General features: G+C 47.9%; 1 protein-coding gene across 2 annotated transcripts in view; it reads left to right on the forward strand.

The window, feature by feature from the left end:
• The first annotated feature begins 1,130 nt into the window (after positions 1 to 1,130).
• LOC147905319 (protease Do-like 10, mitochondrial) overlaps positions 1,131 to 25,927 on the forward strand; it is a 104,322-nt gene continuing 79,525 nt past the window's right edge. For both annotated transcript variants that reach the window (XM_087400009.1, XM_087400083.1), the window contains exons 1-4: positions 1,131 to 1,855; positions 1,971 to 2,216; positions 18,472 to 18,667; positions 18,796 to 19,055. In XM_087400009.1, coding sequence (XP_087256135.1) covers positions 1,249 to 1,855; positions 1,971 to 2,216; positions 18,472 to 18,667; positions 18,796 to 19,055 — 1,309 coding nt within the window. In that variant the 5' untranslated portion in view covers positions 1,131 to 1,248. The remainder of the gene's footprint in view (positions 1,856 to 1,970; positions 2,217 to 18,471; positions 18,668 to 18,795; positions 19,056 to 25,927) is intronic.

Consider the following 25,927-nt stretch of genomic DNA (forward strand, 5'->3'; position numbering starts at 1 on the left):
GTGGTGTCCACATGGAGAGGCCAAATTCGCCATGCAAAAAAAGGGAAGCATTGTCTATGATAAGAGGATCTGAACTCATGCCATCGAATCCGCCAGCGTAAACCACATAGGTGTTTTCACATGCTTGCAATAAAAATCTGGTTTGCTTGGTGTGCACTTTTCGCTTGGTGTGTAACCTCCCTTATTGTACTACAACCTTAAACCCTTGACTCTACATGGATGATGCTGTGGTGGCTAGAAGAAACTTTTGTTTTTTGGTGGTTTTTTTGTTAGCACTGCCTTCTAGGCAACGCTCTAGTTACATTTTTGTTATAAAGTATCCCACACACTTTGTTGCCAAGTGGCCCCCTTCTTTTTTGGTTCTCTCTCTCTCTCACACACACTCACTCACACACACGTTCTTTTTTAATCAGCATTGCCTTCTAAGCAATACTATAGTTACACCTTTGTTAAAAAAAGTGTCCCCTTTAGTTTCTTGCCAAGTGGCCCCCTTCCATTTTGGTTTAGGGTCTTGACACACCAAGTTGCTATTTTTCCCTCCATGGCGAGTGGGGATCATTACACATTGCCATGAAGATGTGGCAAGGCATGGGAGGTTCAAGCCCCACCAGCCCCTAAGCAATAAATGCTTTCAATAATGTAAACCCCTGCCCATGCTCTTGGGCGGGGGGTCTTGGCTGCCCAACTTTGTCCACCCTCTTTTTTTAAAGGATCCAATAAGCTTTTTGAATGTGGCAGCACGCCCCTGCAACAAAGGCTTGGCAGGCGGGGACTTGGGCGGTCTATAAAGACCCTTAATCTCTGTCTCTCTCTCTCTCTCTCACACACACACACACAGAGAGTTTGCAAATCATTCGGACTTTCCTATGCACGGGCTTCTATCACAGGTGTTGCAAATTAATCATCCAATCATCTTGACAATTGTTTTCCTTTGACAGAACCAACTTGAAGGCATTGCTCACGAGTACTTGTATTCACTTGTTTTGTTACAAAAGAAACTCACACGCAGCAAGGCTTGATCGCAGGGCGGGCGGTGGTGCGAGTAGGGGGGCACCCTACCACAACAGAGAGGGAAAAGAGCTGGGAAGTCGTAACGTGTGAGTTGTACGGTTGAGGGTTCCTCGGTTTAATTTTGTGAAAAGTTTGAAAAAAATTTGGTGGGTTTTTGTTGGGTTTTGGAAGACGGTGTTCATATCACCGCAATTGCAAATCCTTCCATGCGAACTGTGAGGGAGCTCGTCTCCTACCATGCCTGCTTCTCGCCTCCTTTGTGCCCGTCCTAGCTTGCTTTCCATCCTCAAAAGACCCCTGCCGCAAATTCAAATCGCTACGATCAACTCCTCTTGCATCGAGCGCTCAGTATCCTCTCAGTCTCTTTTAGAATCGCCTCCGTTGGTCACATACCTTGACAACGGCACCCAGCGGCTCGTCCATGCCGATTTTGCCACGAGTAGCTTCGCCTCAGCACCCTTAGCTAATCAAAGAGTAGCCATTGCTCATTTGCCCAATGGTAATCCCATTGGATGCGGCAGGGAAACTGATGATCAGCTACATTCGAGCTTATTAGCGAGCAGACAAAAATTTGTGCCGCCTGCTGCCAAAAGAAGCTGTAGTCAACATCTCATATTTGGCAGAAGCCAGTTGAGCTACTCTCGTCTATTCTCCTCGTTAGTCCGCGGGGGTTCTTCCAAAGAAGTTAAGACAGCCCCCGCCCTTGTGAGCGATCCAGTAACAGATTCTTTTGCTGCTATTGAACTTGCTTTGGATTCCGTCGTGAAGGTGTTTACTGTGTCGACTAGTCCTAATTATTTTCTTCCTTGGCAAAACAAGCCTCAGCGAGAAATTACTGGGTCAGGTAATTTGCCGTCGATAGACTCGAAATTTGCTCTCTCTGGTGTACACTCAGCATTATGATCATCCAAGGGGCCGTCTTTCTCAATTCCTTTGTTTCCTGCTGATTATGTTTACAGGTTTTGTCATTCATGGACAGCGAATCATAACTAATGCTCATGTAGTAGCCGACCAGACGTTTGTCAAGGTGAGGAAGCATGGATCCCCAGAAAAGTTCAAGGCAAAAGTGGAAGCTGTTGGGCACGAATGTGATCTTGCCCTGCTAAGTGTGGAAGAAAATGAGTTTTGGGAAGGAATGCAACCTTTGGAGCTTGGTGGTATCCCGTACTTACAAGAGGCAGTTGCAGTAGTCGGTTATCCGCAAGGTATGCTCTTAATAAATAGATAGCTTGGAGTATCTTCAACTGAGAAAGGGAACCTGTTGGACGCATTTTTCTATTCCAGCAGTAGGTCTGCTTTACATTGGGGCTTGAGTATTACTTGACTGCTTTCACATTCTCTTGAGAGTTGTGTAAGCTCGTATCAGAGTAAGCTGCTACATTGCAGCCTTAGGATTTAGGTTATCTCAAAGATGTTTTATTTTAATGGGCACAATGACACATTAGAGTTCTTGGCCACAACAAGAATTCGCATTGGTTTTGTTGGTTTCCTCATCTGTAACCTTGGAGGTTAGATATGAAGTAGGCGATGTGGAGGGACAATGCTATTTAATTTGTATTTCAAAGGTTTTTTCCTAGGGCCATTGTAATGCTATCTAGCAATTTTATGGCATTTACATTCATTTATAGATATCAGCGAATTTGTTTTAGTCAGTGCTGACTCTAGGTTGAGGATAACCCAATAGGCTAGGTTTTAACAAGGGTTTGAAGCTTAGATAGCTACGTGATTGCTAGGGAATGACCTGCAATAGGACCTGTTGTCTTTGTATTTTTGGTGCTTGCTAACTATACGAAAGGATGCGGTAAGCAGCTGGTCGGCATCCTTTGGCCATTTGAATCACGTGATGTCACCTTTCATGCCGCATTAGGGGATAGGTGGTTGCGGTGGTCCTATAAGAAACCCCAACCTATTCACCATTACCTTGTTGGAAAACAGACCTACACTTGTGTACAGCGTATAGCACAGCTAATACAACATGTAGATCACCAATGTCCTTGCAATCACCAATTGAGAACACGAGACATCTTGCGCTGAAGATGGACCAAGATGCAATACCACTATCTCACTTCAAACGTTTGCACACACAGGAAGATAGACTACACTTGCAGATCTGGGAGAGAGAACACCCAGAAGTACAGCCCAAAAAATCTCATAAACAGATATTGAAACACTACAAAAGGAGCTGCAGAACCGTTCGGTCACCTGCATCAAACTCTGCTGAGGTAAGGCATCACCATGAGTTATGCTGCACTCCTTGCTGAGGATCTCCTCTAGACTGCTGTGTTCCTCATCAGGCTTCAGTAGCTACGCAAGGGAGCCCTGCTACTCACTTATGCACACACGGAACTCTTTGTTGTTCTTTCACCGTGATAACGATGTGCACATAGAAGAACTCCAGAGTCCAACCAGTCACTCCCTGAGAATTGATAGACGTCTCTCCAAGGGGGCCATACTATAGGTTGCAGACTCCCATGTTTGGCCGACGAGATTGCTGTTGCAGACCAGAGAAATTAATGTGTGCGCATGCGCTTTTGTTTGCTCAGTGGGGACGCCCACAGAGACTAGAATTAGTCTAGAGATTATTTTTGCATGCAAAAGCTAACAGTTAATGGGTGCCATGGTGGTGTGCTTCATTAAAATGTTACAGGTGCCAAGAGGAGTCAAAATGCCCTATTCTTATGGAGCTAAGGAAGAACCTTACCAAAGCAAAGTAACCATGGGAGTTCGAAGGCATAGAAAGACCCAACCCACTCCCTTGGGAGTCTTGGAAAACGAAGCGTTACGACAAGTCCATGCCCTCTATAGTAAAGCCGTGATACCAGGGGAAAAGGAAAACCAGGTGTGGGCCAAGATAAATGGGGCTTTGCTTAACTAGTGTGTGGGTGGTTTCGAGTGAGCGAAGTTGGAGAAGGAAGACTCCTTGTCCATAGATGGTGACCTCTTGGATGTGGTCCCCTCTAGCACTAAATGCGCATGTAACCAATCCCGGATTTGGCTCATGAAAGGGGTGAGCCTTACTATTCGGTCCACTACTGATTCGTCCGTGAGAGACTGAACTGCTTTCTTAACCTGTTGCTTATCTTGAGGAGAGAGTATAACCTTGACAGCTGGGGGGATTGAAGGTGTTGCCATTGAGCCTTCTGGCCAGACAAGTGTCACTGCCAAGCTTTCTTTCTCCAAGGTGTAAGCAATTAATGTGACGCTGCGTGAGAAGGAAGAGGAGGGGTGGAAAAAGGGAAAAAAGGGAAAGAAAATAAGAAAGGCCTTCAAGAACAAGGGTAGAAGGCTGCCCAAGCGCTTGACAATCTCAAAAGACCTTTGATTGGTTGGGAATTGAAGTTGGGATAAAGCTGAGCTGCAAAAGGCATTGATGACAAGCTCCTGGTAGTCCAAAATTGGCTCCAAGGACTCGACAAGCTGTCCTATGCACAGGACTTGGGAGGACACCTCCTCGAGGTGCTCCCACAGCCTAGAACTAGGCGAGCAAAGCCTTAGCCTTAGCATTAGGCTGAGTTGGCCCAGCTGCGGTGGCCATCAGCCAGCACCTTGGAGGGGAACAAAGCAGGTCGGAAGGGACTAATTGCCCCCTAGGTCCACCGAGCCCCACAGGGGGCTGCACAGATTCAAGAAAAGAGCCCCACGTTGCTCACGGGAAGTCTAGCTTTGAGACGAGGCCAACAGAGGCAAAAATGGGGGCCAGCTTGAAACAGTCGTGACATGGAAGGAGGGAAGAAAACGGGGGGAAGGAGGAAAGAAGAGACGGCGGGGGGGAGAAGAAAGTGTGCGAGGGGGGAAGGAGCAAAGTCGGAGAGGGAGAAGGACATGGAAGGGAGCAAGGCGGGGGAAAGCACGAGGAGGAGGCTATGGCGGGGATGGTAGTCGAGAGCAGGGAAGCAATATTTACCTGTGAGATGTACTTTAACTACCATATTTGTGTCTTTTCTCAGTGTGTTTTTGCAGGTTAGATGGGGATTTAGCCAGGAGACGGCACAGTTAGGGCCTGGTTTGAGGCCAATCAAAGGCTGGTTAGGGACCTTGACCGGGGTCAGGTCAACCAACCAGACTAGGTCAAGTTAACCCAACGAGACCAAGTTGGGTCATCCGCCTATACCTAGTTAGCTCAGTCTGCCAGGTCAGCCCTATGTATAGAGTCGTTTGGCCCTGGGTCTCTACAGTTCTTGGAGTTGTTTTGGCAGGTGTTTGGCGCAGTCTCCAGCCTATTCTTGGCGAGTTGTAGGCACAATTTCCTGCCTACTCGTGGGGGTTGTGAGGTGCAGTTCTACCTCATCATCCAGTCACCAGTGGCGCAGTTTTACCTTGGAGCTGCACCAACTATGTGGAGGTTTTCTTAGCTATTGAGCATAGTCGTGCTATTTCCTCTATAATTCCATCCCTTTGCATTCACATTTCTTTGCTGTCTCAGTTCACATATGTGCTCATGCATATTCTGCTGCACTTTGACATCATTCCGTGGATGGTCTATAGTGCTCATGTTCAAAATAGTTCCTCCCCCATGAAAACAATCCTATAAAAATGATTGCTAAATTTTCTATCCCAGTCACTAACAATACTGGTTGGTAGCCCATACAATCTATAAATATACTCCACGTTAGCATTGCTGATTTAAAGGTTTTTACCTCTTCATTGGTTGGAATAAATTGACTCATTTTTGGTCAATTGATCCACAATAACCCACACAGTCGTCCCCCTCTCTGTGTCTTGGGTAATCCAACAATGATATCCACGGAGATGCTTTCCCATTTGCTAGACATGATCTTTAAAGGATGTAGCAGGGTTAGAAATCACAACAGAGGGTATACACAACGGAGAACTAATAGAGCCTAGGTGCTCAACATACATGTGCAAGCAAGTACATAGACAATGCTCATGAGAGATGTAAGACTAGCAGTATATATGTGTGTGTGTACTTCGCTCGTCAAGGCTGTCCACTTAGTGCATTACTTTATGCCATTGCCACACATCCCATGCTGCAATATATGGATCATTTAGTGGCTACAGACATGCTTCATGGATTGGAGATTTTGGGGAGTGGTGCTATGATTGCTCAGGCCTATGCTGATGATTCCTTTTTTACTCCTCGGAATAGTGAGCAGGATCTTTCATCTTTGATGCAGGCTCTATCTCTTTATGGTTTGGCTGCTAATCTTCATGTTAATTTTCAGAAATCTAAGCTCTTGCCTCTGCACTCAAAAGAATGGCATTCTCTTTTATGGCCTAGTGAAATTGTCTAACCTACTCAGCTGGTTCGTCACCTTGGTTATCCTCTTGGTTGGATGATTACTCGTCGCCAACACAATCGGATTGGGTCCTTGAAAAGCTAAGGAAGGAGCTTGAATACTGGAAACTTGCTACTTGGCCATTGCATGTCAGACTCCGGATTGTTCAATCCATTTTAATGGCATACGTTCAGTTCTATTTGTCAGGCTCCGGATTGTTCAATCCATTTTAATGGCATACGTTGAGTTCTATTTGCCTTTGATCATGTTCAGCAAAGGGGATCTGACAGTTTTCATGTCTATGGTTATGGAAACATTCTGGTGCTCCAAACATGGCAAGAAAAGCTTGCGTTTGCTTTCGATGCAGCATCTTTGTTCACCTAAGATGCATGGAGGTCTGAATATTCTTAACCTTCATGTACATATTCTTGCTCACAAAGGCAACATGATGCTGCAATTTATGCAGGGTTCTCAGCCATGGGCTGCCATGATGCGTCATTTGCTTTAGAACTTATCACCCTTACCTTTGGATATTGGCAGCCCACTCCTTGGGACTTCATTTTGGGTTCTATTGATGGAAAAATCAAAGGCTGTCCACTAGTTTCCAATATGTTGATGGATTGGAAACATATTCTTTCGCACTTGGAATGGCATGGCAGGGATGCTTTACAGGGTTATTCTTTATGGGCTGAAAGCATCCATTGGTCCAAAGTCTTCTCCCCTCCGTGGGCTTTGTAGGAGCCTCGACGTTCTAATTTTTTGAGTCTCAAGGGGATCCACTCGGTTGCAGATGTGATCCACGATGATGGGACTCCTCTTTCTTTTCCTTTGGCTGCTGCAAAGTATAGCCTCGGCATGCATTGTCGTCTGGTATGGTGTCACCTTATCTACATGATTCAGAATTTTATTCGAGTTCTTACTTTGGAGATAGAGGACCGGCTGCAAGACTGGACTATTCATTTGCTAGGGTCGACATGCCGTCCTTTGCGGCTGTCTTGTATTAGAGTTTCTTTGCTTTACAAAGTTCTTTTGCCCTTACCTGTCGGTTTTGTAGTGGGCAAATAACCTTTGGCATATGAATTGTCCTGCAAAGTGGTGGCGACGCAGATTACGTGGGATTTGGATCAAAACTTCCTCTTCGACAACATATGTTTTTGTGGAGAGTTTTATTGGGAGTTTTTCCATCTGGGCAGGTTCTGGCATGCGGACATATTGCTCCGGCTTTTTATCGCAGATGCTTAGCTCTGCGGGAAACGGCATCAAATGGTTCAGCATCATGCATGGATAAATCGAAACCAGGATCAACAAGGTGTAGAGACTGGTTTGCAGTCCTCAACATCCAACAGCCTACTCATACAGAGTGGCATCAACTGGCTCAACAGCATCCTGCATGGAGAAACCGAAACTTGTTTGCAGTCCTCAAACTGAAATCTCTGTAACACATCTCCAATGAACTTGAATTGTGGATTGACTCATGATAATATCCCCCTTGACACGAGTAAACTGAATGCCGAGATAGTAGTGCAGCAGGCCCAAATCTGGCATAGAAAATGACTGCTGCAAATCAGCCTTAAAGGCTGTAATATGCTGTGTAGAGAGTCCAGTCAAGACATATCATCCATATATAGAATAAGAATCAGCAAGTCAGCGTTGCGCTTGCATACATAGAGAGTCTTCTGTGTAGGGCTGTTCTAAAGGCTGTTCTAAAGAGCAAGGCTGGTCAGATGTACGAATCTTGGCATACTATGCCTGGGGTGTCTACTTCAAACCAACAATGCTTTGTGCAATCGGCATACCTTATTTTCAAACCCCTCTAACTTCAAAACCAAGAGGTTGAGACACATAGAGCTCTGCTTACAAATCTCCATTCTTGAAAGCAGTTTTATGTCAAGATGGTGCACTTGCCAATGATGATGGGCTAAGCTGTTGGATGCTTGATATATTTGTGGTGCACAGGTCACATCTTCAGTATGTTGTTTTCCAATTGAGCAGATTTATGCATAGTCCCAGTGCACAAGTGCAGGCTGTGAAGCGTGTCTTCACTCAAAGTTTGGGCCTTTTTTATGGCCCCGCTTCTTCACTTATGCTGCATGCTTTCATAGATATTGACTGGGTTGGATGCTATGACATACTAGTGTCGCACACTGGCGAGTGCTTTATGCTAAGTTCATGCTTTTCTTGGTACAGCAAAATGCAGCCTATAGTTGTTACTTCTAGTTGTGAAGTTGAGTATAGGGCAGATTTTACAGCCATGGTGTAATGTATATGGCTACAGAAGCTACTTGTAGGTCTGGGTGTTGGCTTGACATCTCCCACCTTTATCTACTTGTGATAGTCAGAGTGCCTTAGCCATTGCCTAGAACCCAATGTTTCTTTTTTTTTTTTTTTTTCAAAGAAAGGAACCTTGTATTAATGCTTGAAAGATTTCATATGAGACAACAGCCCCGAAGGTGCTGAGTATGAAAAAAAACCGGAAAAGGCTTAAAGAAAAAACTGGTCTGTTCCAGAGAAGCTCAGCTCACTGCCTAGGGGATCTCTGAAACTGTAATGTATATGGCTACAGAAGCTACTTGTAGGTCTGGGTGTTGGCTTGACATCTCCCACCTTTATCTACTTGTGATAGTCAGAGTGCCTTAGCCATTGCCCAGAACCCAATGTTTCTTTTCAAAGAAAGGAACCTTGTATTAATGCTTGAAAGATTTCATATGAGACAACAGCCCCGAAGGTGCTGAGTATGAAAAAAAACCGGAAAAGGCTTAAAGAAAAAACTGGTCTGTTCCAGAGAAGCTCAGCTCACTGCCTAGGGGATCTCTGGAACTGGGGCTAACATCCAAGTGGGGGGACTATACAGCTAGCGAATCCCTCGCGGAGTGAAGATGTAGAAGACACTTGCAGGCCAAGCCTTGCAGAAACGAGCATGCCTCTCAATAGTCGCCCTGGAGCGTGGAGTCCCACGCTCCCAAGTGGACTCTAGAGTGTAAATGATATCTTGCCAGATGGCAACCAAGGTAGCCGAGGGTGGAACCGGGTGCTCTCCCATCACAAGGCTGTACCAAGCCACCCAAATGTTCCAAGCCGTGATGCTAGCTACCACCTCCCAAACACTGTCCTCCCTAATAGGAGGAGCAGCTAGGATGTCAGGGGGGACTGCCTCGTGGAGTGCAATCCTCTGAATGCTCTGACCTTGTATTCGGTAGGCTGGGGAGATCTCATCAATCTGAAACGCGTGTCCTCCCTCTGTCGACCAAGCCACCATCCCCCAGGTGTAGTCTCTGTGTATACTCTGCATGTGTGTCATGATCCTGAGGGCTCTCATCCAGATCCTCGTTGTGCTACGACAGCTCCATAGGCAGTGCGGGATAGTATCCAGGACACCATCTGAGTAGCAGTGGCACTGCCCCTCTACTCGCATCTGCTCCAATCACGGGCCGATGGGCAAGCCTCCGTGGGCTGCCAGCCAGAAGAAGTATGAAATCTTCCTCGGTCGTAAGTTGGACCGCAACCGCGTCCAAAACTTGGAGCGAACATCCTGGGGGCTTTGGGTCACCCAGTGTCTCTCCCTCAAGGGGGTCCACCTCAATGAGTCCATCTAAAGTCTCCTGCCAATCTGTGTGGTGTAGGAAAAGAAAGGCACCTCATCTATCGTCTTAGCTAGGCTGCCCTTGAGGGCCAGAACCACTCCCCCGGGTCCCATTGGACCTCTCTCAGGTGTCTACCCTCCCATAGCCAGAGGCGCCATCAAGAGGCGTCGTGCTATGAGATAATGGGATCAATGTGCCACTCCTTCCTCAAGCGTCCTACCACTCTGATCATCTGCTAGTGTATCCCATCAAGACTCCCATCCATCTCAGGGTCACTCCCAGTGAGGGGTTGAAGCAGGCCTATAGGTCCTACACAGAAGAAGCCGGGGTGCATGCTGCCGCGCTGCATCAAGTGAACACCAGTACGGGAAAACTGCCCCAACCATCTGCTGTCTCTCCAAATGTGAAGTCCTTCCCACCAAAACTCATGAATGGCTAAGTCGATCTCGCCCATCCGCTGCCTTGTCCCTCTCAAATGTGCTAGGGCGTCAAACCTCGGCTCTGCCTCCATAGGTAGTCTTCTCCTGTGACCAAAAGACCCTGCTAGACCATTGTCCCACTGTGCCCAGCCAATGTGAGTCCGCTGCCCAAGCATACGTCCCTCTTGATCTTTGACCTTTGGGTGCCACATAAGGGGCTAGTGCTCAAACTCCTCTCTGCATCTGGGCGGAGCACGGATGAGACTCCCTGCTAGTCTCTGTCAAACCCTGTGAAGACTCCTCATCAGGGGGAGCCCTTTCCCGTAAGGGGGGCCTCTGAGAAGATCCATCTATGTGAAGGCTGCCACTGTCCCCCAGTGCGTGGGGTGTTCCTCAGAAGCCCTCTCTGTAAGAAGAGCTTCCAATGTTAGAAAATACCCAACAGAGGGTACACGCAGCGGAAGACTTAGAGTAATGTCCAGGAGCTCACACAGTGTGCAGTGTAGGTGTGGAATCACAGACTTCTTTACTTATGTGCATACAATAGGTGTGCAAACTCATCAATAGACAATGAACCAACCAGATAGAGAAACCACCAAAATATATATTTCCGTCCACAACTATGGACACAATACAAGAGAGACAGATCCAGAGTCCCACCAATGATGTGGTCCTCTGATCTTACCACAAGGTCCTTCTCCTATCTGCTGGCTATCTCTAGACTCGAGCCCGCGTGCTCCACCTCGAGCTTCTGTAGACTTTCTGTCCAGTGTGTTCTTCTCCACCTTACTGCCTGTGAATCAGCCTAGGTGGGCAGCCCCTGCCAAGCTTTGTCTGCAGCACACAGGTCCCCTTGGTCCTCCTGAATGTAGGCTCCAAGATAACTGTTCCACTGCTCCAACCTGCTTGTGAATGGCTGCTCCAGAAGGTATAGTGATCTCAGCACCTTGCTGCCCTAGATGACAGCCAAGGTCCCAGCCCTTTCCTGACTAAGTCTGCAGCCCTTCAAGCACCTCTCTATCCTCCTGAATGTAGGTCCAGAGGGTGGCTGCCTGCTGCTCCTTTCTGCCCTGGATCTGCTGGAAGCTGGATGATGAAATGAGGCCTGAGCCTCTCCTTTTATAGGCCCTGAGGCCTGGCAAAAATACCGACTGGTCAGCCCTATTCTGGCCGACTCAGTCTGGCTGAAAACCGACCTGGTTGGCTGTCCCTACCAGCCCAACCAGGGCCCTATATAAGGGACTTCACTAGGCCCTTTGCAGCCTTTGTTCCAGGCAGGGTCCAGGCCCTATTCCAGGCCCTTCTGCAGGTTGCAATCCTGCCCACAAGGCACACCTCTGCTCCTGCTATGCTGCGCCATGTGCCAGCTCTGCTTGCAGGTCGTGTCCCTGCCTGTAGACACCTGCCATGTTAGACGCCTGTACCCCGGGATATCCCGCCATCTTGTGCTGCTCCAGATATGTCTCTTCCAGGCCAGATCTATGCCATGTATGCATCGCCATCTGCCATGGTCTCGACGCCATGTGTTGCAGCCACTTTGATGCGTCCAGGTACTTTCCTTTTTCTCTCTGATCTCTGCCCCCATGGCAGCCATCTTGCTGCCCATGTGGCCATCCCTCAGAACCCAGGTCCACCTCCCCCATGCTCTTCTCATATGGGGGCTTACAGATGGGGAGGTGACCTTTCCAACAGGCTCGGCACTTAGGGTGGCCCGCTGCAACTTCTATCGGAGCATCAGGTGCTGTGGTGGCTACGAACATGGTCGTGGAGCCCGTGTACGTTCCAACTCACTATGGTCCAGCTCATGAGGATGGGGGAGTCGGGAACAAGGCTCTCTTGGGTGCCTGTCCTAGAAAGATCGACTTGTGTGATTTTGTCGGGGGTTTGGAGGGCGAGCAGTCAGTGTCTATGCGGCGTCGTACTAGGGTGGATACCAGCTCAATACCGATCTTCTGTGCCCACTTCATCATGGAGGAGGCTTCCACCCCAAACAAATCCGCACACGTCTGGAGGGGCCAGAAGTGTGCTTGCTCCACCTTTGTCTCCATCGGCAATCTGATAACTCCCGTTGCTAAACCACACACTGGCTCCTCGCGCGTGAAGCTCAACTGAAAGTTCACCTTCGCGCCATGGGCGTACCAAAGATCTAGTCCCTATGGTCCCATCCACTCGTCCATCATGAGCATAAGCTGATTACCCAAAATAGCATCAAACACCTCCGGGGACCACTTCTCCAATCTTGTGGAGGCAAACGGAAATCTCCAAACGGGGTGTGTCTGAGATCCCACTGCACTGTTCAAACCCCCCTTGCGGGGCTAAAGGTGTTGGGGTAAAGGCCAATGGCTCAGGATATACCCCTTTGTACCATACATACATAATAAGAGCTTACCTTGATTTGGGTGAGTTAGCACCCACAATTTTTGGTGTTCTCCCTTTTCTTTGTTGCTCTCCGATAAGACCTCTCCATCAACTGGTATCAGAGCTTACGGTGTATGGAGATCTTGGAAATGGAGAAGAGAATGCACTAGGTGGTTTGTCTGCTGTAACTGTTGCTTGTCAGGGGGGGAAAGAAGAACCTTGATGGCTGTGGGAGTCGAGGGTGGTGCCATAGAGCCCCTCTGGTCAGACCAAAGGTTGCCACCAAGATTTTGTTTCACCGTAACAAAAACGAATGCTCCCGCTACAGCGAGGCAAATGAAAAAGGAAAAGAAAGAACGACGAGGTGAGGCAAGGCGGAAAGGTGGAGGAGAAAGAATGGGAGGGTGGTAGGGAATGTAGAGGGGAGGAGAGGAAGGAGGGAGAGGAGAAGGAGGAATGAAGAGGAGGAAGGAGGGCGGGAGAGGCGGGAGAAGAGGAGAAGAAGGAGGGGGGTGCAATGGCGGGAGGGGGGCAGAAGGATGAGAGGAAGTGCGGGGCGGCAAGGAGGGGAGTGGGAGGCAAAGAGGCAGAAGGAGGGGGTGGAGCGGGGGAGAAGGCAGGGCGGGGGGTAGAGCAAGGGGAGGCAGCGCGGGGGAGAAGGTAGGGCGGGAGAGACGGCAGGGCAGGGGAGCAGCAAGGGGAGGGGGTGCGGGGTGGAGAAGGTAGGGCGGGGGGCGGAGGTGGAGCGGGGAGGGCAGGGCAGAGCGGAGAGGGAGGAGGGGCGAGGCGGAGCGAGGGCGAGGGCAAGGCAGGGAGGAGGGGCGACGAGGAGGGGGCCGCAGCAGACAGGAGCCGCGGGCAGCCTACAATCCACCGGAACCCAATGTTTCATGCGCTTACTTTGCACATTGAGGTTCATTATCACTATGCTAGAGAGAGTATGAACAGGGGATATTCACTTGTCTTATGTTCCGACACAAGGCAATGTGGCAGATACCTGCACCAAAGGGTCTTCCACGACCCAAGCTTAAAGCTTTTTGACAAGCTTTACACTTGATTCCATTTGTTATGCGCTTTTGCCATCCTTTTGCTATATCCTCTTGGATGAACATGTGCAACCATGGGTTGATAGGTATTTTAGTCCCTAGTATGGCCTTTTTTTTTTTCCTAGAGAAATGAACCTTCTATTAATTCTTGAAAAATACCATACAAGTCAGCTTCCAACGAGGGCTAAAGATGGTAAAAGCAATGAAAGAAAGAGGATTGGTTGTCAACCAGACCAGGTTCCGGAAAGACAAGCTCACTGCTTAGGTGCTCTGCGGAATAGGTGCTAGTAGCCAGGGTGGCGGTCTATACATCCAACGGATACCACTCAAGAGAAGAGTATAAAAGATGCCTGCAAGCCAAGCCTTGTAGAAATGCTCCCGCCTTTCAACGGTCGCTTAAGAATCCCGGGTGCAGCATTTCCAGATGGTGCGCAGTGTGATGATGATGTCCTGCCAGATGGCGACTTGGGTAGTCGTCGGTGGTGAGACCTACTGGCCTCCCATCACGCGACTACACTGGGCGGCCCATAGGTTCCAAGTAGTGATGTTGGATACTGTTTCCCATACACTGTCTTCTGGCGACAACATCGGTCATGCATGGGTTGGGATGTGCACGGTCTCTGAGCAAAAACCTACAAGCAAAGCAATCTGAGCGATGATTTTTGACACCAACCATGCTAGTATATTTCTCAAAGGAATATACAATTCTTAATTCCTCAAACAACATCTATATATGAACAAATAGTGAACACTTAAGAAACTCTTATAAATCCCTCCCTACATACTCTCTTGTGAGGATTATTGTAATTCAATGGATTTAGAAGAGTTTCCCTTAGCTCTAGCAATCCCATATTTGAAGTATTGAGATGCTCTCATGTAACAATGTATATCATATTCCTTGAATGAGTAGGAAAGAGATATTGAAAACCCTCATACTTGAAGCCGGTATAATCAATCATAAATTCACCTCTACGATATTATCGAATATGGTAAGGCAAGGGAGGGATTCTCAAAATACGGATGATCCACAGTCAGCCGTCAGCCCCACATAAGATATTTATGGCCGTGTTTTGAGAATCCCCACTACAGTTTGAGACAACATTCTAGGTTATCACATACCTTTACCAAGGCAGGGATTATGGCTCTTATACCTCAGATGTAGGTTACCATGGATGATGACCTCACGCTCTTGCGACAAGAGCACAGAAGAGAGGGAATGTTTCGAGTGTTGGCTGCAAGGTAGGAGGGAAAATGGGTGGTATATCGAGATGGTAAAGTAACCATTCGGGAGAGGGCAGATAGAGGAGGAAGAGCTGCAGATAGTGCACGACAGTGTCGGCCTCTGAGACAGAGACACGGAACAGATTGAGCATTGCTGTTTGGAATTGTAATGGTACTCTCTAGTCTCTGATCGAGGCGGCTCTTCAGAAACGTACATAGACAGAGATATTATTTTCTATACTAAGACACATGAGAGCCCAGTAAGAGGATTGCTCACTGTGACAGGGTACACCTAAGAGTCAGCTTATAGAAAGGAGATGAGGAGAGATACAGGGACACGAGGCTTTGGGGGCGTAGCTGTCCTCTTCAGATCACATTTGAGACCACTCATATTTGTTATGCAGAAGGAGTAGCATGCACAACACATGTGGATTCGGATTCAGCCACCTGATGCACAACTGATTTTCATTGCGGTGTGCTACTTTCCCCCTGACACATCATCCTATGCACGTGAAGTCATTGCAGAGGGCCACATCCCATATGAGACGATTTATGATGGCATCATGGAGTTCGCCAAACAAGGAGAGGTCCTTCTCTGGAGTTTGCCAAACAGATGACACTTGGGGATATCCTCTCTCTGTTTAGAGTCGGGGCTTGACCGTCAGGGGTCATTGTAGCCCTTGTTAGGCGCAAAGCTGTGACCAGAAGACGACACATGACCACGCTCGTGAACAGCCGACAACACTCTATCGCCGACTTCATGCTTTCGTTGTCTCATCCAAATGGATGACCTGATGATGATGATGATGATGATGATGATGATGATGTGTAGTCGATCACTCTGACATGACTATGTAGTACTTAGCACTAGCTTTTTGCATTCTACATTGATGTGGATGCTCGTTTAGTAGCTCCACCCTCACAGTTTGTTTGTATTAGGATTCTCACAATCTCATAGACCCATCGGTCTTCCGAAGACTTTAATAAACTCTCTTTCTTTCTTTCTCTTGGGTGACTTCAACGTACGCATAGGGAATAGATAGGTGGGGTTGCTAGACTTTGAGACCTACCCTCTTAGAGTACCAGAGAGGGACCCAGTTGATCTCGGGATAGCGAGATCTTCAGATGATGCACATGTGACAGGATATGGGAGACACCTACTCGAGATGGGAGATATACACGACTTGATTATATATAATTGCCTCCACAAATGGCCGTTATTAAGAGGGCTTACTTGCTTTCCACATGGAGGGGGCAGTAGCATAGTGGACTACCTGTTGGGCTCCCCATTTGTGACACGGGTACATGATTTCATACTGGCGCCAACCACACATGTTTATCCTTCAGTATCTTGACTGCACTGCTAGATATAGGATGTGATCTCCTTGGCCCCATCCAGATCAGAGGACACTTTGACCATGCTCTTGATGCGGTATACATGAGCCACTTGTCCCAGGGGTTAGCGACCCCCTTTGGAGATGATGCAGACCTCACTTACGCCCCAGGTACACTTGTCTCACTAGTTCATGATGTGGCCATAAGATCATTCCCCACCACCCGCAATCTTCCACTAGGAAGGTGCCACAAAACCCATGGTATGATGATGAGTGCCGAGAGCTGAGATTCCACCTTGTACAGGAGTAGGCTTTGGGACCCTTGACGAGATGAGCATTTCCTCTCACACAGGATGACCGAGGTAATTCACTTTGTTCGGGGAGGCGATCCATTGCATGGGGGCTTATAACTGAGGGGAAACCACCGATTCGCATTAGAGATCCAAGCATATGGCACACCTACGTGACATCACTGTATGATGCTACCAAGTGAGACCCCACCTGATATGTCTTCCATCCCCAAGCCTACCACTTGCACTCTGTTCACCACCTACAATGTGCAGGCTGCACTACGTCGGCTTCACAACTGACGAGCTTAGGATCATGAGGGACTACGGACTAAGCACTTTGCCCATGGGATGGAGGTCATGCCTCCAGTCCTAGCGCAATTGTTCAACCAGCGTGTTTCACGGATTCCCCCTTGCTTGGAGCAGTGCCACCATTGTACTGATACACAAGTCAGGAGACCCCATGGATATTGGGAATTACCGCACACTCATGATTGGCCACACATTGGCCAAGATATAAGAGCAATGCTGGAGAGAGATATCAGAACTTCACAGACACACATGGGCAGTGAGCCTTAGAACAGGCTGGGTTCAGGAGATAACACCTTTCCTCTGGATCACATCTTCACTCTATGGGCCATCATTGAGGAGGCGAGGTTGAGGAAGCAGAAAGTATACACTTGTTTCACTGAGTTTCGGAAGGCCTTTGACACTGTCCCAAGGGCTCACATGTTTAGGAGGCTTCAAGAGATGCAGATCCCGGGAGTCATGATACGGGGGGTGATGAGCCTATATGAGACAGTCGGAGGTAGAGTGCACGCCACAAGAGGTCTATCAGATTGGGTTGAGAGTGCCATTGGAGTGAAGCAGGGATGCCCCCTCTCACGGACACTGTTTGGACTTTATATTGAATGAGATGACTACCTTCATTGATAGTCTAGGAGGTGAGGGATCATTGCTCGCTGACTTGATGGTACAGATACAGCTATATGCTGATGACATAGTCCTTATATTCTCCTCTGCGGGCGGGTCTCCAGAATGGCCTAGAGACCCTAGAGGTGTTTTGTAGGAAGAGGGACCCGGCAGTCAACCTTGGCAAGACCAAGGTTGTGATTTTCAACACCTCTCGGGTAGTGCGTCATCGACATAGTTTCACCTACCGAAGTGAGCCCGTATAGATTGTGCAGTCCTACACATACGTTAGAGCAGATTTCTCGTGTCCAGCCTCATAGTTCTACACATACGTTAGAGCACGACTCTCATGGTCGGCCAGTTTGAGGGCTCCAAGCCCTCCTATAAAAAGCCCCCCACTCTCCCCTCATTTCTCATCACCTGCACTGACAAGCCTTGCACCGGCAAGCACGCAGGGAGAGGAGTAGACTCAGGGTCTGGTCCAGCATCTCTTTGCTGGTTGTATGCTCATCTCTCGAGCTTTTGTCAGCCCACCGTTGTGGAAGAATATATCTGAGTTTTGCTATCCATCTCTGTCTATTTCTTTGAGTGTTGTTTGAGCTGCGATTGGGAGCGTGAGTAGTGAGTGATTCTATCCTCTACTTTCCAACATGGTATTAGCAAGGTTTCCAGCTCTAGAATGGAGTTCCTCAGCAAGAAGGCGACTCCAATCAACACTCAGGTTTACTGCGTGGTCAAGTTCTCTACTGCAAATTCATTTTTCAGTTTGCTGTTCGCTATTACAGCAAGGATGGAGGACAAGGATTCAACTGTTGTCTCTTCAGCCCTTTCTCTTCCTTTCTCCTCCTCTAGATTTCTCTCAGGCAGCTCACTAACAACAGGGAAACTGTCTAGATTGATGGACTGGCTGAGGATTTCCACGTGTTTTTGGGAGGGCGTTTTATTTATTATGATCTTTAAACAGTTGTCTCAGTTTTAACCATATCCCCAATTTGAATTTTAGTGGCCTGGGTAAGGTATTTAGGGGTGTCAATGATCTCATCTCTGATATTATCATGTGTACAGGTGGGGATAATATATCTGTCACTGGTGGGGTGGTTTCAAGGGTAGAACCCACACAATATGTACATGGGGCATCCCATCTTATGGCAATTCAGATAGATGCTGCTATAAATCCAGGGAATAGTGGAGGACCGGCTTTAATGGAGGACAAAGTTGTAGGTGTTGCATTTCAGAACCTTGCAAATGCAGAAAATATCGGGTGTGTGAAGCCAAACAATGATGTTATCTTTCAGAATCTTTGCTTTGAATTTTACGTTTTGTGCTGAAATATCACAAGGTGTTAATGCTATCCACTTGTGAGCCGTGGTCTGTCTTTACTTGAAACAGGTATATTATTCCAGCTCCCATAATTAGCCATTTCCTTGAAGATGTTGAAGAAAGAGGAAAGTATGTGGGTTTTTGCACTCTAGGGTTGACATGCCAAGCAACAGAGAATGCTCATTTAAGGGAACATCTTAATATGCCAGCTGGATTGACGGGGGTTCTAGTAAGCAAGATTCACCCTCTTACTGATACTCACCGTTGGATTAAGAAAGATGATATTATTTTGGCATTTGATGGTCATCCAATTGCAAATGATGGGACAGGTACATTACTGTACTTTCTATATTCATTTTTTGTTAAATGCATTGATTATCTTAACGTTCTTGGGAGTTGGACTCTGTTTCCTGTTTCAGTCCTAGGATTAATGATATTACTTTGAAAGGGAAGGAGATTACTGCTTGTTATTTGTAATGGGAGCACTTCACAATGTTGCCGTATCATTAAACGAACTAGCATTTTTCAAAGCTTTTATTGGAATTGCATTGGATCTACGCTGAAATTGAATCAGGCACTTATATGGTAGTGATAAAATTTGTCTTGCTCATGCATGCCGTATGGTATAGGGAACTGAGTACTGCAATAAGCTGTCCAACCATTTATTCTATAGGAGAAAGAAAGAAAGAAAGAAAGAAAGAAAGAGTTTATTAAAGTCTTCGGAAGACCGATGGGTCTATGAGACTGTGAAAATCCTGATACAACGAGCTGTGGTAGTGGAGCTACTAAACGAGCGTCCATACCAATGCAAAATGCAAAATGCCAAAATTGCAGAATGGCAGTACTAAGTCCTAAGTACAACATAGTGATGTCGGTGGTCGACTATATATCAATCTCAGCATCATCATCAATATCATCATCATCCCCAGCAACAGCAAGATATCAGGATGGATGAGGCAGTGGAGGCATGAAGTCGGCAATAGAGTGCTGTCGGCCACTCAGAGGTGCGGTCCTGGCACGTCTCTTGGTCGTAGCTCTACGTCTAACCAGGGCTACTGTGACCCCCGTCGGTCGGGCTCCAACTCTAAACAAGGAGGGGATGTCTCCAAGTGTGATCTGTGGGTCGACCCTCTGTCTGAGCTGTCGGGTCATGGGTTCCGGGTCACGGTCATGTCGAGGCCTCGTCTCGTTGGGATCCATGTGATCTAGCTGAAAGAACTCCGTGATAGAGCTCTGAGAGGGATCAGCCGAGGAAGAAGTCTGCTCCTGTCTCCGTGCTCGGAGTATCCTCTCGCGGTGTCTAAGTGCCTTATGAATGAAACCTGCCAAACACCGCTGGTCTGGGTAGGAGAGGAAATGGGCTAAAATCCCATAACTATCTCTGAAGAGGCAGTGGAAACGTCCTCGGATCTCACAGTACACAGGTCCACCTGAAGATGAAATGCTCCTCTGTCTCAACCTCCTGTATGTCAAATAGTGTGCATATGTGCCGCTTCCTGGATAGTCGCTCTGCTCTACCGCTCTCAATGCGAAGTCTGTGTGAAGAGACCTGGAACTGCCCAAGAGAGATCCTCATCGAGTGGGGTAGGTGAATCTGTGTGTATCCTGGTGGGTCAATGAAACCCTCCGCTGTGATATGTAAGAAGTGATCTCTGTAGAAGCTAAGCTCCACTGGGAGTTCACTCGGTTCCAACCAGGTCCGAAAAGTGTGTAGCTGTAGTAGATCCTCACGGATAACCTGGTTGACCTCGTGTGATAAGAGGGGAGAGAACGGAGCATCCATGCTATACTGGAAGGGAGGTAGTCTATCCATGTGGAGCCCCGTCGCTCAAACCATCTCTCTGTACGTGCATACCAGCACCTCTGATCTCCTCCTGCTGCAAGTGCCATAGAAGAGGATAAAGCTATCCATGGTAGCTTGCTACGCCCCGAGGTATAATCCCCATATTCCCTAACTCGGTACAGATATGTGATGACCTGAAATGCAGCATCTAGCTGTAAAGGGTGACCCAAACTCAGCTTGAATGATCTGGTGAGGAACGGATGACTTACCACGAATCATCCGTGATAGCATGAGAACCTGTAGCCGCTCCACACGAGCCCACTCTATATCGGACAAGTCTGGCCCCCAACAAGGACTGCCGTACATCCCCGTTGGGCGAGCCAAGGAGTCAAAAAGCAACCCCTTGGTGCGTGGATCCTGAAAGTGTGAGCGGAAGCACTGCCTCTCTAGCCTGGCCAATGATGCATACCCTCTGCTCAAGCGTGCCTGCATCGCGGGTCTCATAGTGAAGCTCGGTCCGGAGAAGATAACCCCAAGATAAGTGTATGATGAAACTATCTCAACAGATGACCCCGCAAATGTAAACTGCTCCTGACGCATGATGGCTCGAGATGTATTGAAGATCATGACCTTGGTTTTACCTAGGTTGACCTTCAAATCATGAGACTCACAAAAGGACTGTAGTGCGTCTAGGTGTCTCTGAAGCCCCTCTGCTGAGGAAGACAAGAGAGCCACGTCATCTACATAGAGCAAAATCTGGATCAACGTGCCTGCAAGAGAGCAACCTACACCCCCCTGTGTCTGCATCACTGTCTCAAGCTGGTCAATGTAGAGGCCAAACAAGGTAGGCGACAAAGGACACCCTTGTTTGACCCCGATGGTACTCATGATCTCGTCTGTCCACCCGGATCCTACCCGAACTCTGCCAGAAACTCTCTCGTAAAGTGCCATGACAGCCCAAATGATCTCCTGGTCATAACCCAAGTCCTATAGGCGCCGTATGAGGCGGGCTCTCGGGACTGTGTCAAATGCCTTGCGAAAATCCACAAAGCAACAATAAACCCTCTGCTTCCGTGATCTCGCCTCCTCGATGATACATCTGAGCGTCAGAATGTGGTCCATGGTTCCATGATCACGCCGGAATCCGGCCTGTCCTGCTGCTCTGAGTCCTCGACACTCTGCAAGTCTGCTAACCTCGGAGTTAAGTACTGATGCATAAATCTTAGACATGACATGTCCAATCATAATGGTCCTGTAGTTCTCCGGGCTCATGGGATCCCCTGCCTTGTGGATGGGTGAGATAGTGTTAATGGTCCAAGTGTGTGGAAATTCCAAACAAACCGCTTCATTAAAAAGCTTTGCTAAGATTGGGGCTAGGAGGTTAATCCCATATGCAATGAACTCAGTACATAGTCCCTCATGATCCTTCGCTCGGCCATTATGAAGTTTCATTACAGCATCCTTTACCCCTCCTCTAGTGAAGAGGGTGCAGGATGTGGGACGAGGCATGTGTGAGAGGCTAGGGACTGGCTGATTTGGAATGTCATAAAGTGTGCGTGCATAATCAAACCAGATCTGGGTGTCAGTGAGTGGCGGAGGGGACCGTCCTTCTAGAAATCTCCGCCAGAAGTCCTTAGAGTTGTTACTAAACAAAATGTTCAGTAGCTCCTCCTCGTTTCGACGAACGAAGTCTAGTTTCTTCCTTCGTACCAGTCTACGGTATTCACGTAGCGTATCTGGTGCGCTTGGAAGACTGTTTTTGGTTTCGAATCTGAGTTGATGGCGTAAGGCCTTACACTCATCATCATACCAACTATTACAGGGTACGTTTCTAGGGGGTGGTGGGCAGGTGGAGCGGATGGTGTGGGGAAAGGCGTGAATGGCAGCCTCGTGTAGTGAGCGGGTGACAAGGGCAGCATGATCCTCTAAAAGGGGTATGAAGTCAATATAAGCGAGAAGTATGTACAGACGGCCAGAGTAAGGTGAGTGATCCCGATCAAAGCGTATATCGTGGTAGGTGGAGTAAGCCCTGAGTGGGGTGGAAGGTGCTGTGCGAAGGGAGGTGGAGATGGGAAAGGAAAGGTATGTGTGATCAGCCCCTGGGGGGAGAGGTGCTACAGTGAAGTCAGTAATGCGAGATGTGAAGACAGGGGATCCCATGATGTAATCAACACTGGAGCCCCCCCATGTGGAAAGCATGTGAAACCACCTGAAGCGGGCCATCTGTCAAGACCATTATAGATAATGAGATCATGTATTCTGCCCAGGTCTAATAGGGCCTGCCCATAGGATGAAAGTGGACCTCGCCTGTCAGCCGAAACCCGTAGCATACCTGCCTCCTCAAGGTCAACATCTGCCAGTAGAGTGGAATCATCTCTGAAATCAAGAAGTGGTACCTGATGGGTCCTTGTCCTCGCGTTGAAGTCCCCCACTAGAAGGACTTCTCCGCGGCTAGAAAAGTCAACGATGGACTGATAAAGGGCAGCAAATGGGGATGTCTCATCATCACCTCGAATATCTCTGGCAAAGTGGGAGGTCTCCGGGGAGAAGTAGCAAACTGCGACAAAGAGATCGTGGCTATCCATGTGTCGTATCCGGATCCAAAGAAATCTGGAATGTGTATCTCTCTGCTCTATTGAAATGATCCCCCGAAGTGTGGATCTGAAAAGGACTGCAACTCCACCTGAACCTCGAACTCCTCCTGTACCCCTCGTCTCATCTCTGTAGGCAGACTCCCATGTATATCCGCTGACTATTGGGAGAGGGCGCTCTGGACTCTGATGTGTCTTCGTATAGAAGACTATGTCGTGGCTTGTATAGGATTCCGAGAAGTTCCCTGGTCTTGACCATAAGGTACCATTACAGTTCCAAATGGTGTAGGACAGGGTCTCGGATATCTGAGTCTCATAGGCCCCGCTTCCCTATGTAGTGGAGGGGACAGGTGTGCTACGGGGGCCTGTAAGAAGTCGTCCCTCTCGTACCACTGCCCACTTCCCCTTCTTTCGGGCCTGACCCCGCTGCTGCAGCAAAGAGCGCCTCTCCTCAACATGTAGAGGTGTGAGATCCTCATCCATAGAGATCGCTGGCTGATCTCGAATATAATAATATTGGAGAACTCATTATAATATTGGAGAACTGATTGGAGAACTCATTATAATATTGGAGAACTGCTTTGAATGTTTCCTCCAATAAAAATTCTAAAAAACTGTATGTTCACAACATAAAGATTGATCTTAATTGGAAAGTTCTGAAAATTATTGTTTCCTAGGGACTTTGTGCCTCAATTTTAGTTTCTGTGTAAAGTATTAGAATTACAAATCCAGATAGTACGGCTGCCCAGCATTGCATAGCATCAACGCTTGTTGGGCCATCTTCAACCACTTATTTGGATTTAGCATCCATAGATGTGGGGATCAGCTCACATACAGCCATACCAAATCTTTCTGAGTTTGCCATTTGCATACTCATATGGAGACTTGTATATTATGCCATTCATACAGTAATGCTATAGTGCCTCAAATTTTACATGACATTTCCCCTTGCAGAGATCGATGGTTTTGCCATTTTCAAACGAGTTCCTCTCGCTTCTGTTTTTTCGAAGGGGGGATAAGAATGTTTAATCAAACTTTGAGAGACAGACTCTGAGAAACAGAATACATCCCAGCTATCCATGAAATCACTATTTAGATTGTAGTCTTGAGGCTCCTTCCCTAGTGAACGTGTAGAAAATGCCTGGAGGCTAGAGTTTCGGAAGCATTCATCTTGCTTAAATGTCCTGGATCTTTTTTGACTTGGAGCACAAGGTGTAGACATTGTCCACCAAGGAGGTGTTGATGGATTGCTGTCCCCACATCAGTAGGCTGCAATAGGCAATCCAGATGTGCGGATATTCTTCATCTATGGCTTTCGGATTGGCCTAGAGGAAGCACCCACTTCCTAGAAGCCCCTAGTCCAATTTTGAGTGCACCCACTAGGCCCAAATGCTAGGGGTTGAGGGGTTTGAATGTTAGGCCCAAAAGAAACCAATGTTTCATTGGTTAGGAGGGTTAGGACTTTAATGTGAGGGGCAAAGCAATGTTTCATTGGTTTTGGTGGGCTAGAGCATTAATGAGGGGGCCACATGGCAGCCTCTCATGCATGCCCACCTACCCCTTCCTCTCCTTCCACGCTTGATTTGATGAAGGTACGGGATTTTGACGTTTCTTTTTGGCTTGCTCCTCTCTCACGCATCCCAAGGTCATTTTTCTCCATATTTCTCTCTAAGGTTGCTTCCCAAGGCTTCCGCACGGCTGTACGAAAGCAATAAATACCTGCTGTACATGCATAATTACCTGCTGTATGGACTGTTTCCAGCTGTACGGATCGTTGATTGCAAGTCTGCACACACCCCGAGGCAGCTGCCCGCATCTTGAGGTGGTATTTGCAGCTGTCTTGCTGATTGCACGCCTCCCAAGCTCGTTTTTGCTGGTGTTTGGTGATTGGCTGGAAGTCATTTCTACACCCTTGGGGGCCTGGACAGAAAAAGAAAGAAAGAAAGATATATTAACGTCTGCGGGAGGCCTTGCGGGCCTATGGGACAAAGTACGGAATCAAGTAGCTCATACAGACCACTGTGGGCCGGGGAAAAGGGCTCTGAAACCAGCCTCAATAAGGTAAAGGGTGGTAGGATCCACGTAAATACAGCATATACAGTAAATAGACAAATAAATTTGCACCACACCACAAATCACAGGGGAGCTGTAGCGCTCCTACTCAAAAACAAAGACACCGATTGGCCCCAAACACTGGCGCCCCTTGCAGTATTTATTTAACATTTATTTGAAGCCAAGAGGCTGATTACAAAGGTCTTTGGGAAGGTTCTCCACAGGCAAACCAACGCCCTGAGACTTCCCGTCTAGCCCACCCTGTAATTCCCTGCTCAACTTCAAACAGTGAACGGCATCCAATCCCTAGGCAATCCTGTATCCTCAGCCAACCAAAGCATGCAACAGAGACCCCAATAGCATCCACTGTTTGAACCACTCCTGCAATCGCACTTCCAAGTGCCCAACCAGCCAACATGGCTGAACAACTGCAAGACAAAGTCCTCAACAGTTGAACTCTGGTGCAATCAAACAACCAAACACTTCCCAGCGGGTTGCCACAGTCTATAGCCTCCCTGGCCATTGCCTAACAGCATAAATCAACCCTTCTTCGCGATGAAAGAAACCCAAACGCAATAACTAGTCGGCAACCAACCTGGGAACAGCAAAAGCAGGCAAAGACAAGCCCTCTTCTACCTAGAGTCCACAGAAGAAAGGTCACCCTGGCTAGAAAACCCAAGATCCTGCGGAGATAAGCTGATTCTGCCCTGGCACAGCCCCAACAACAGCCTAGAAGCCAACACCCACACCTCGAAAGTTGCCTAAGTCAGCTAGC

The sequence above is a fragment of the Dipteris shenzhenensis genome, chromosome 1 (genome assembly GCF_047967505.1).
Source record: "Dipteris shenzhenensis isolate YYH24624 ecotype China chromosome 1, Dip_SZ_1.0, whole genome shotgun sequence".
In the NCBI taxonomy this organism is placed as follows: Eukaryota; Viridiplantae; Streptophyta; class Polypodiopsida; order Gleicheniales; family Dipteridaceae; genus Dipteris; species Dipteris shenzhenensis.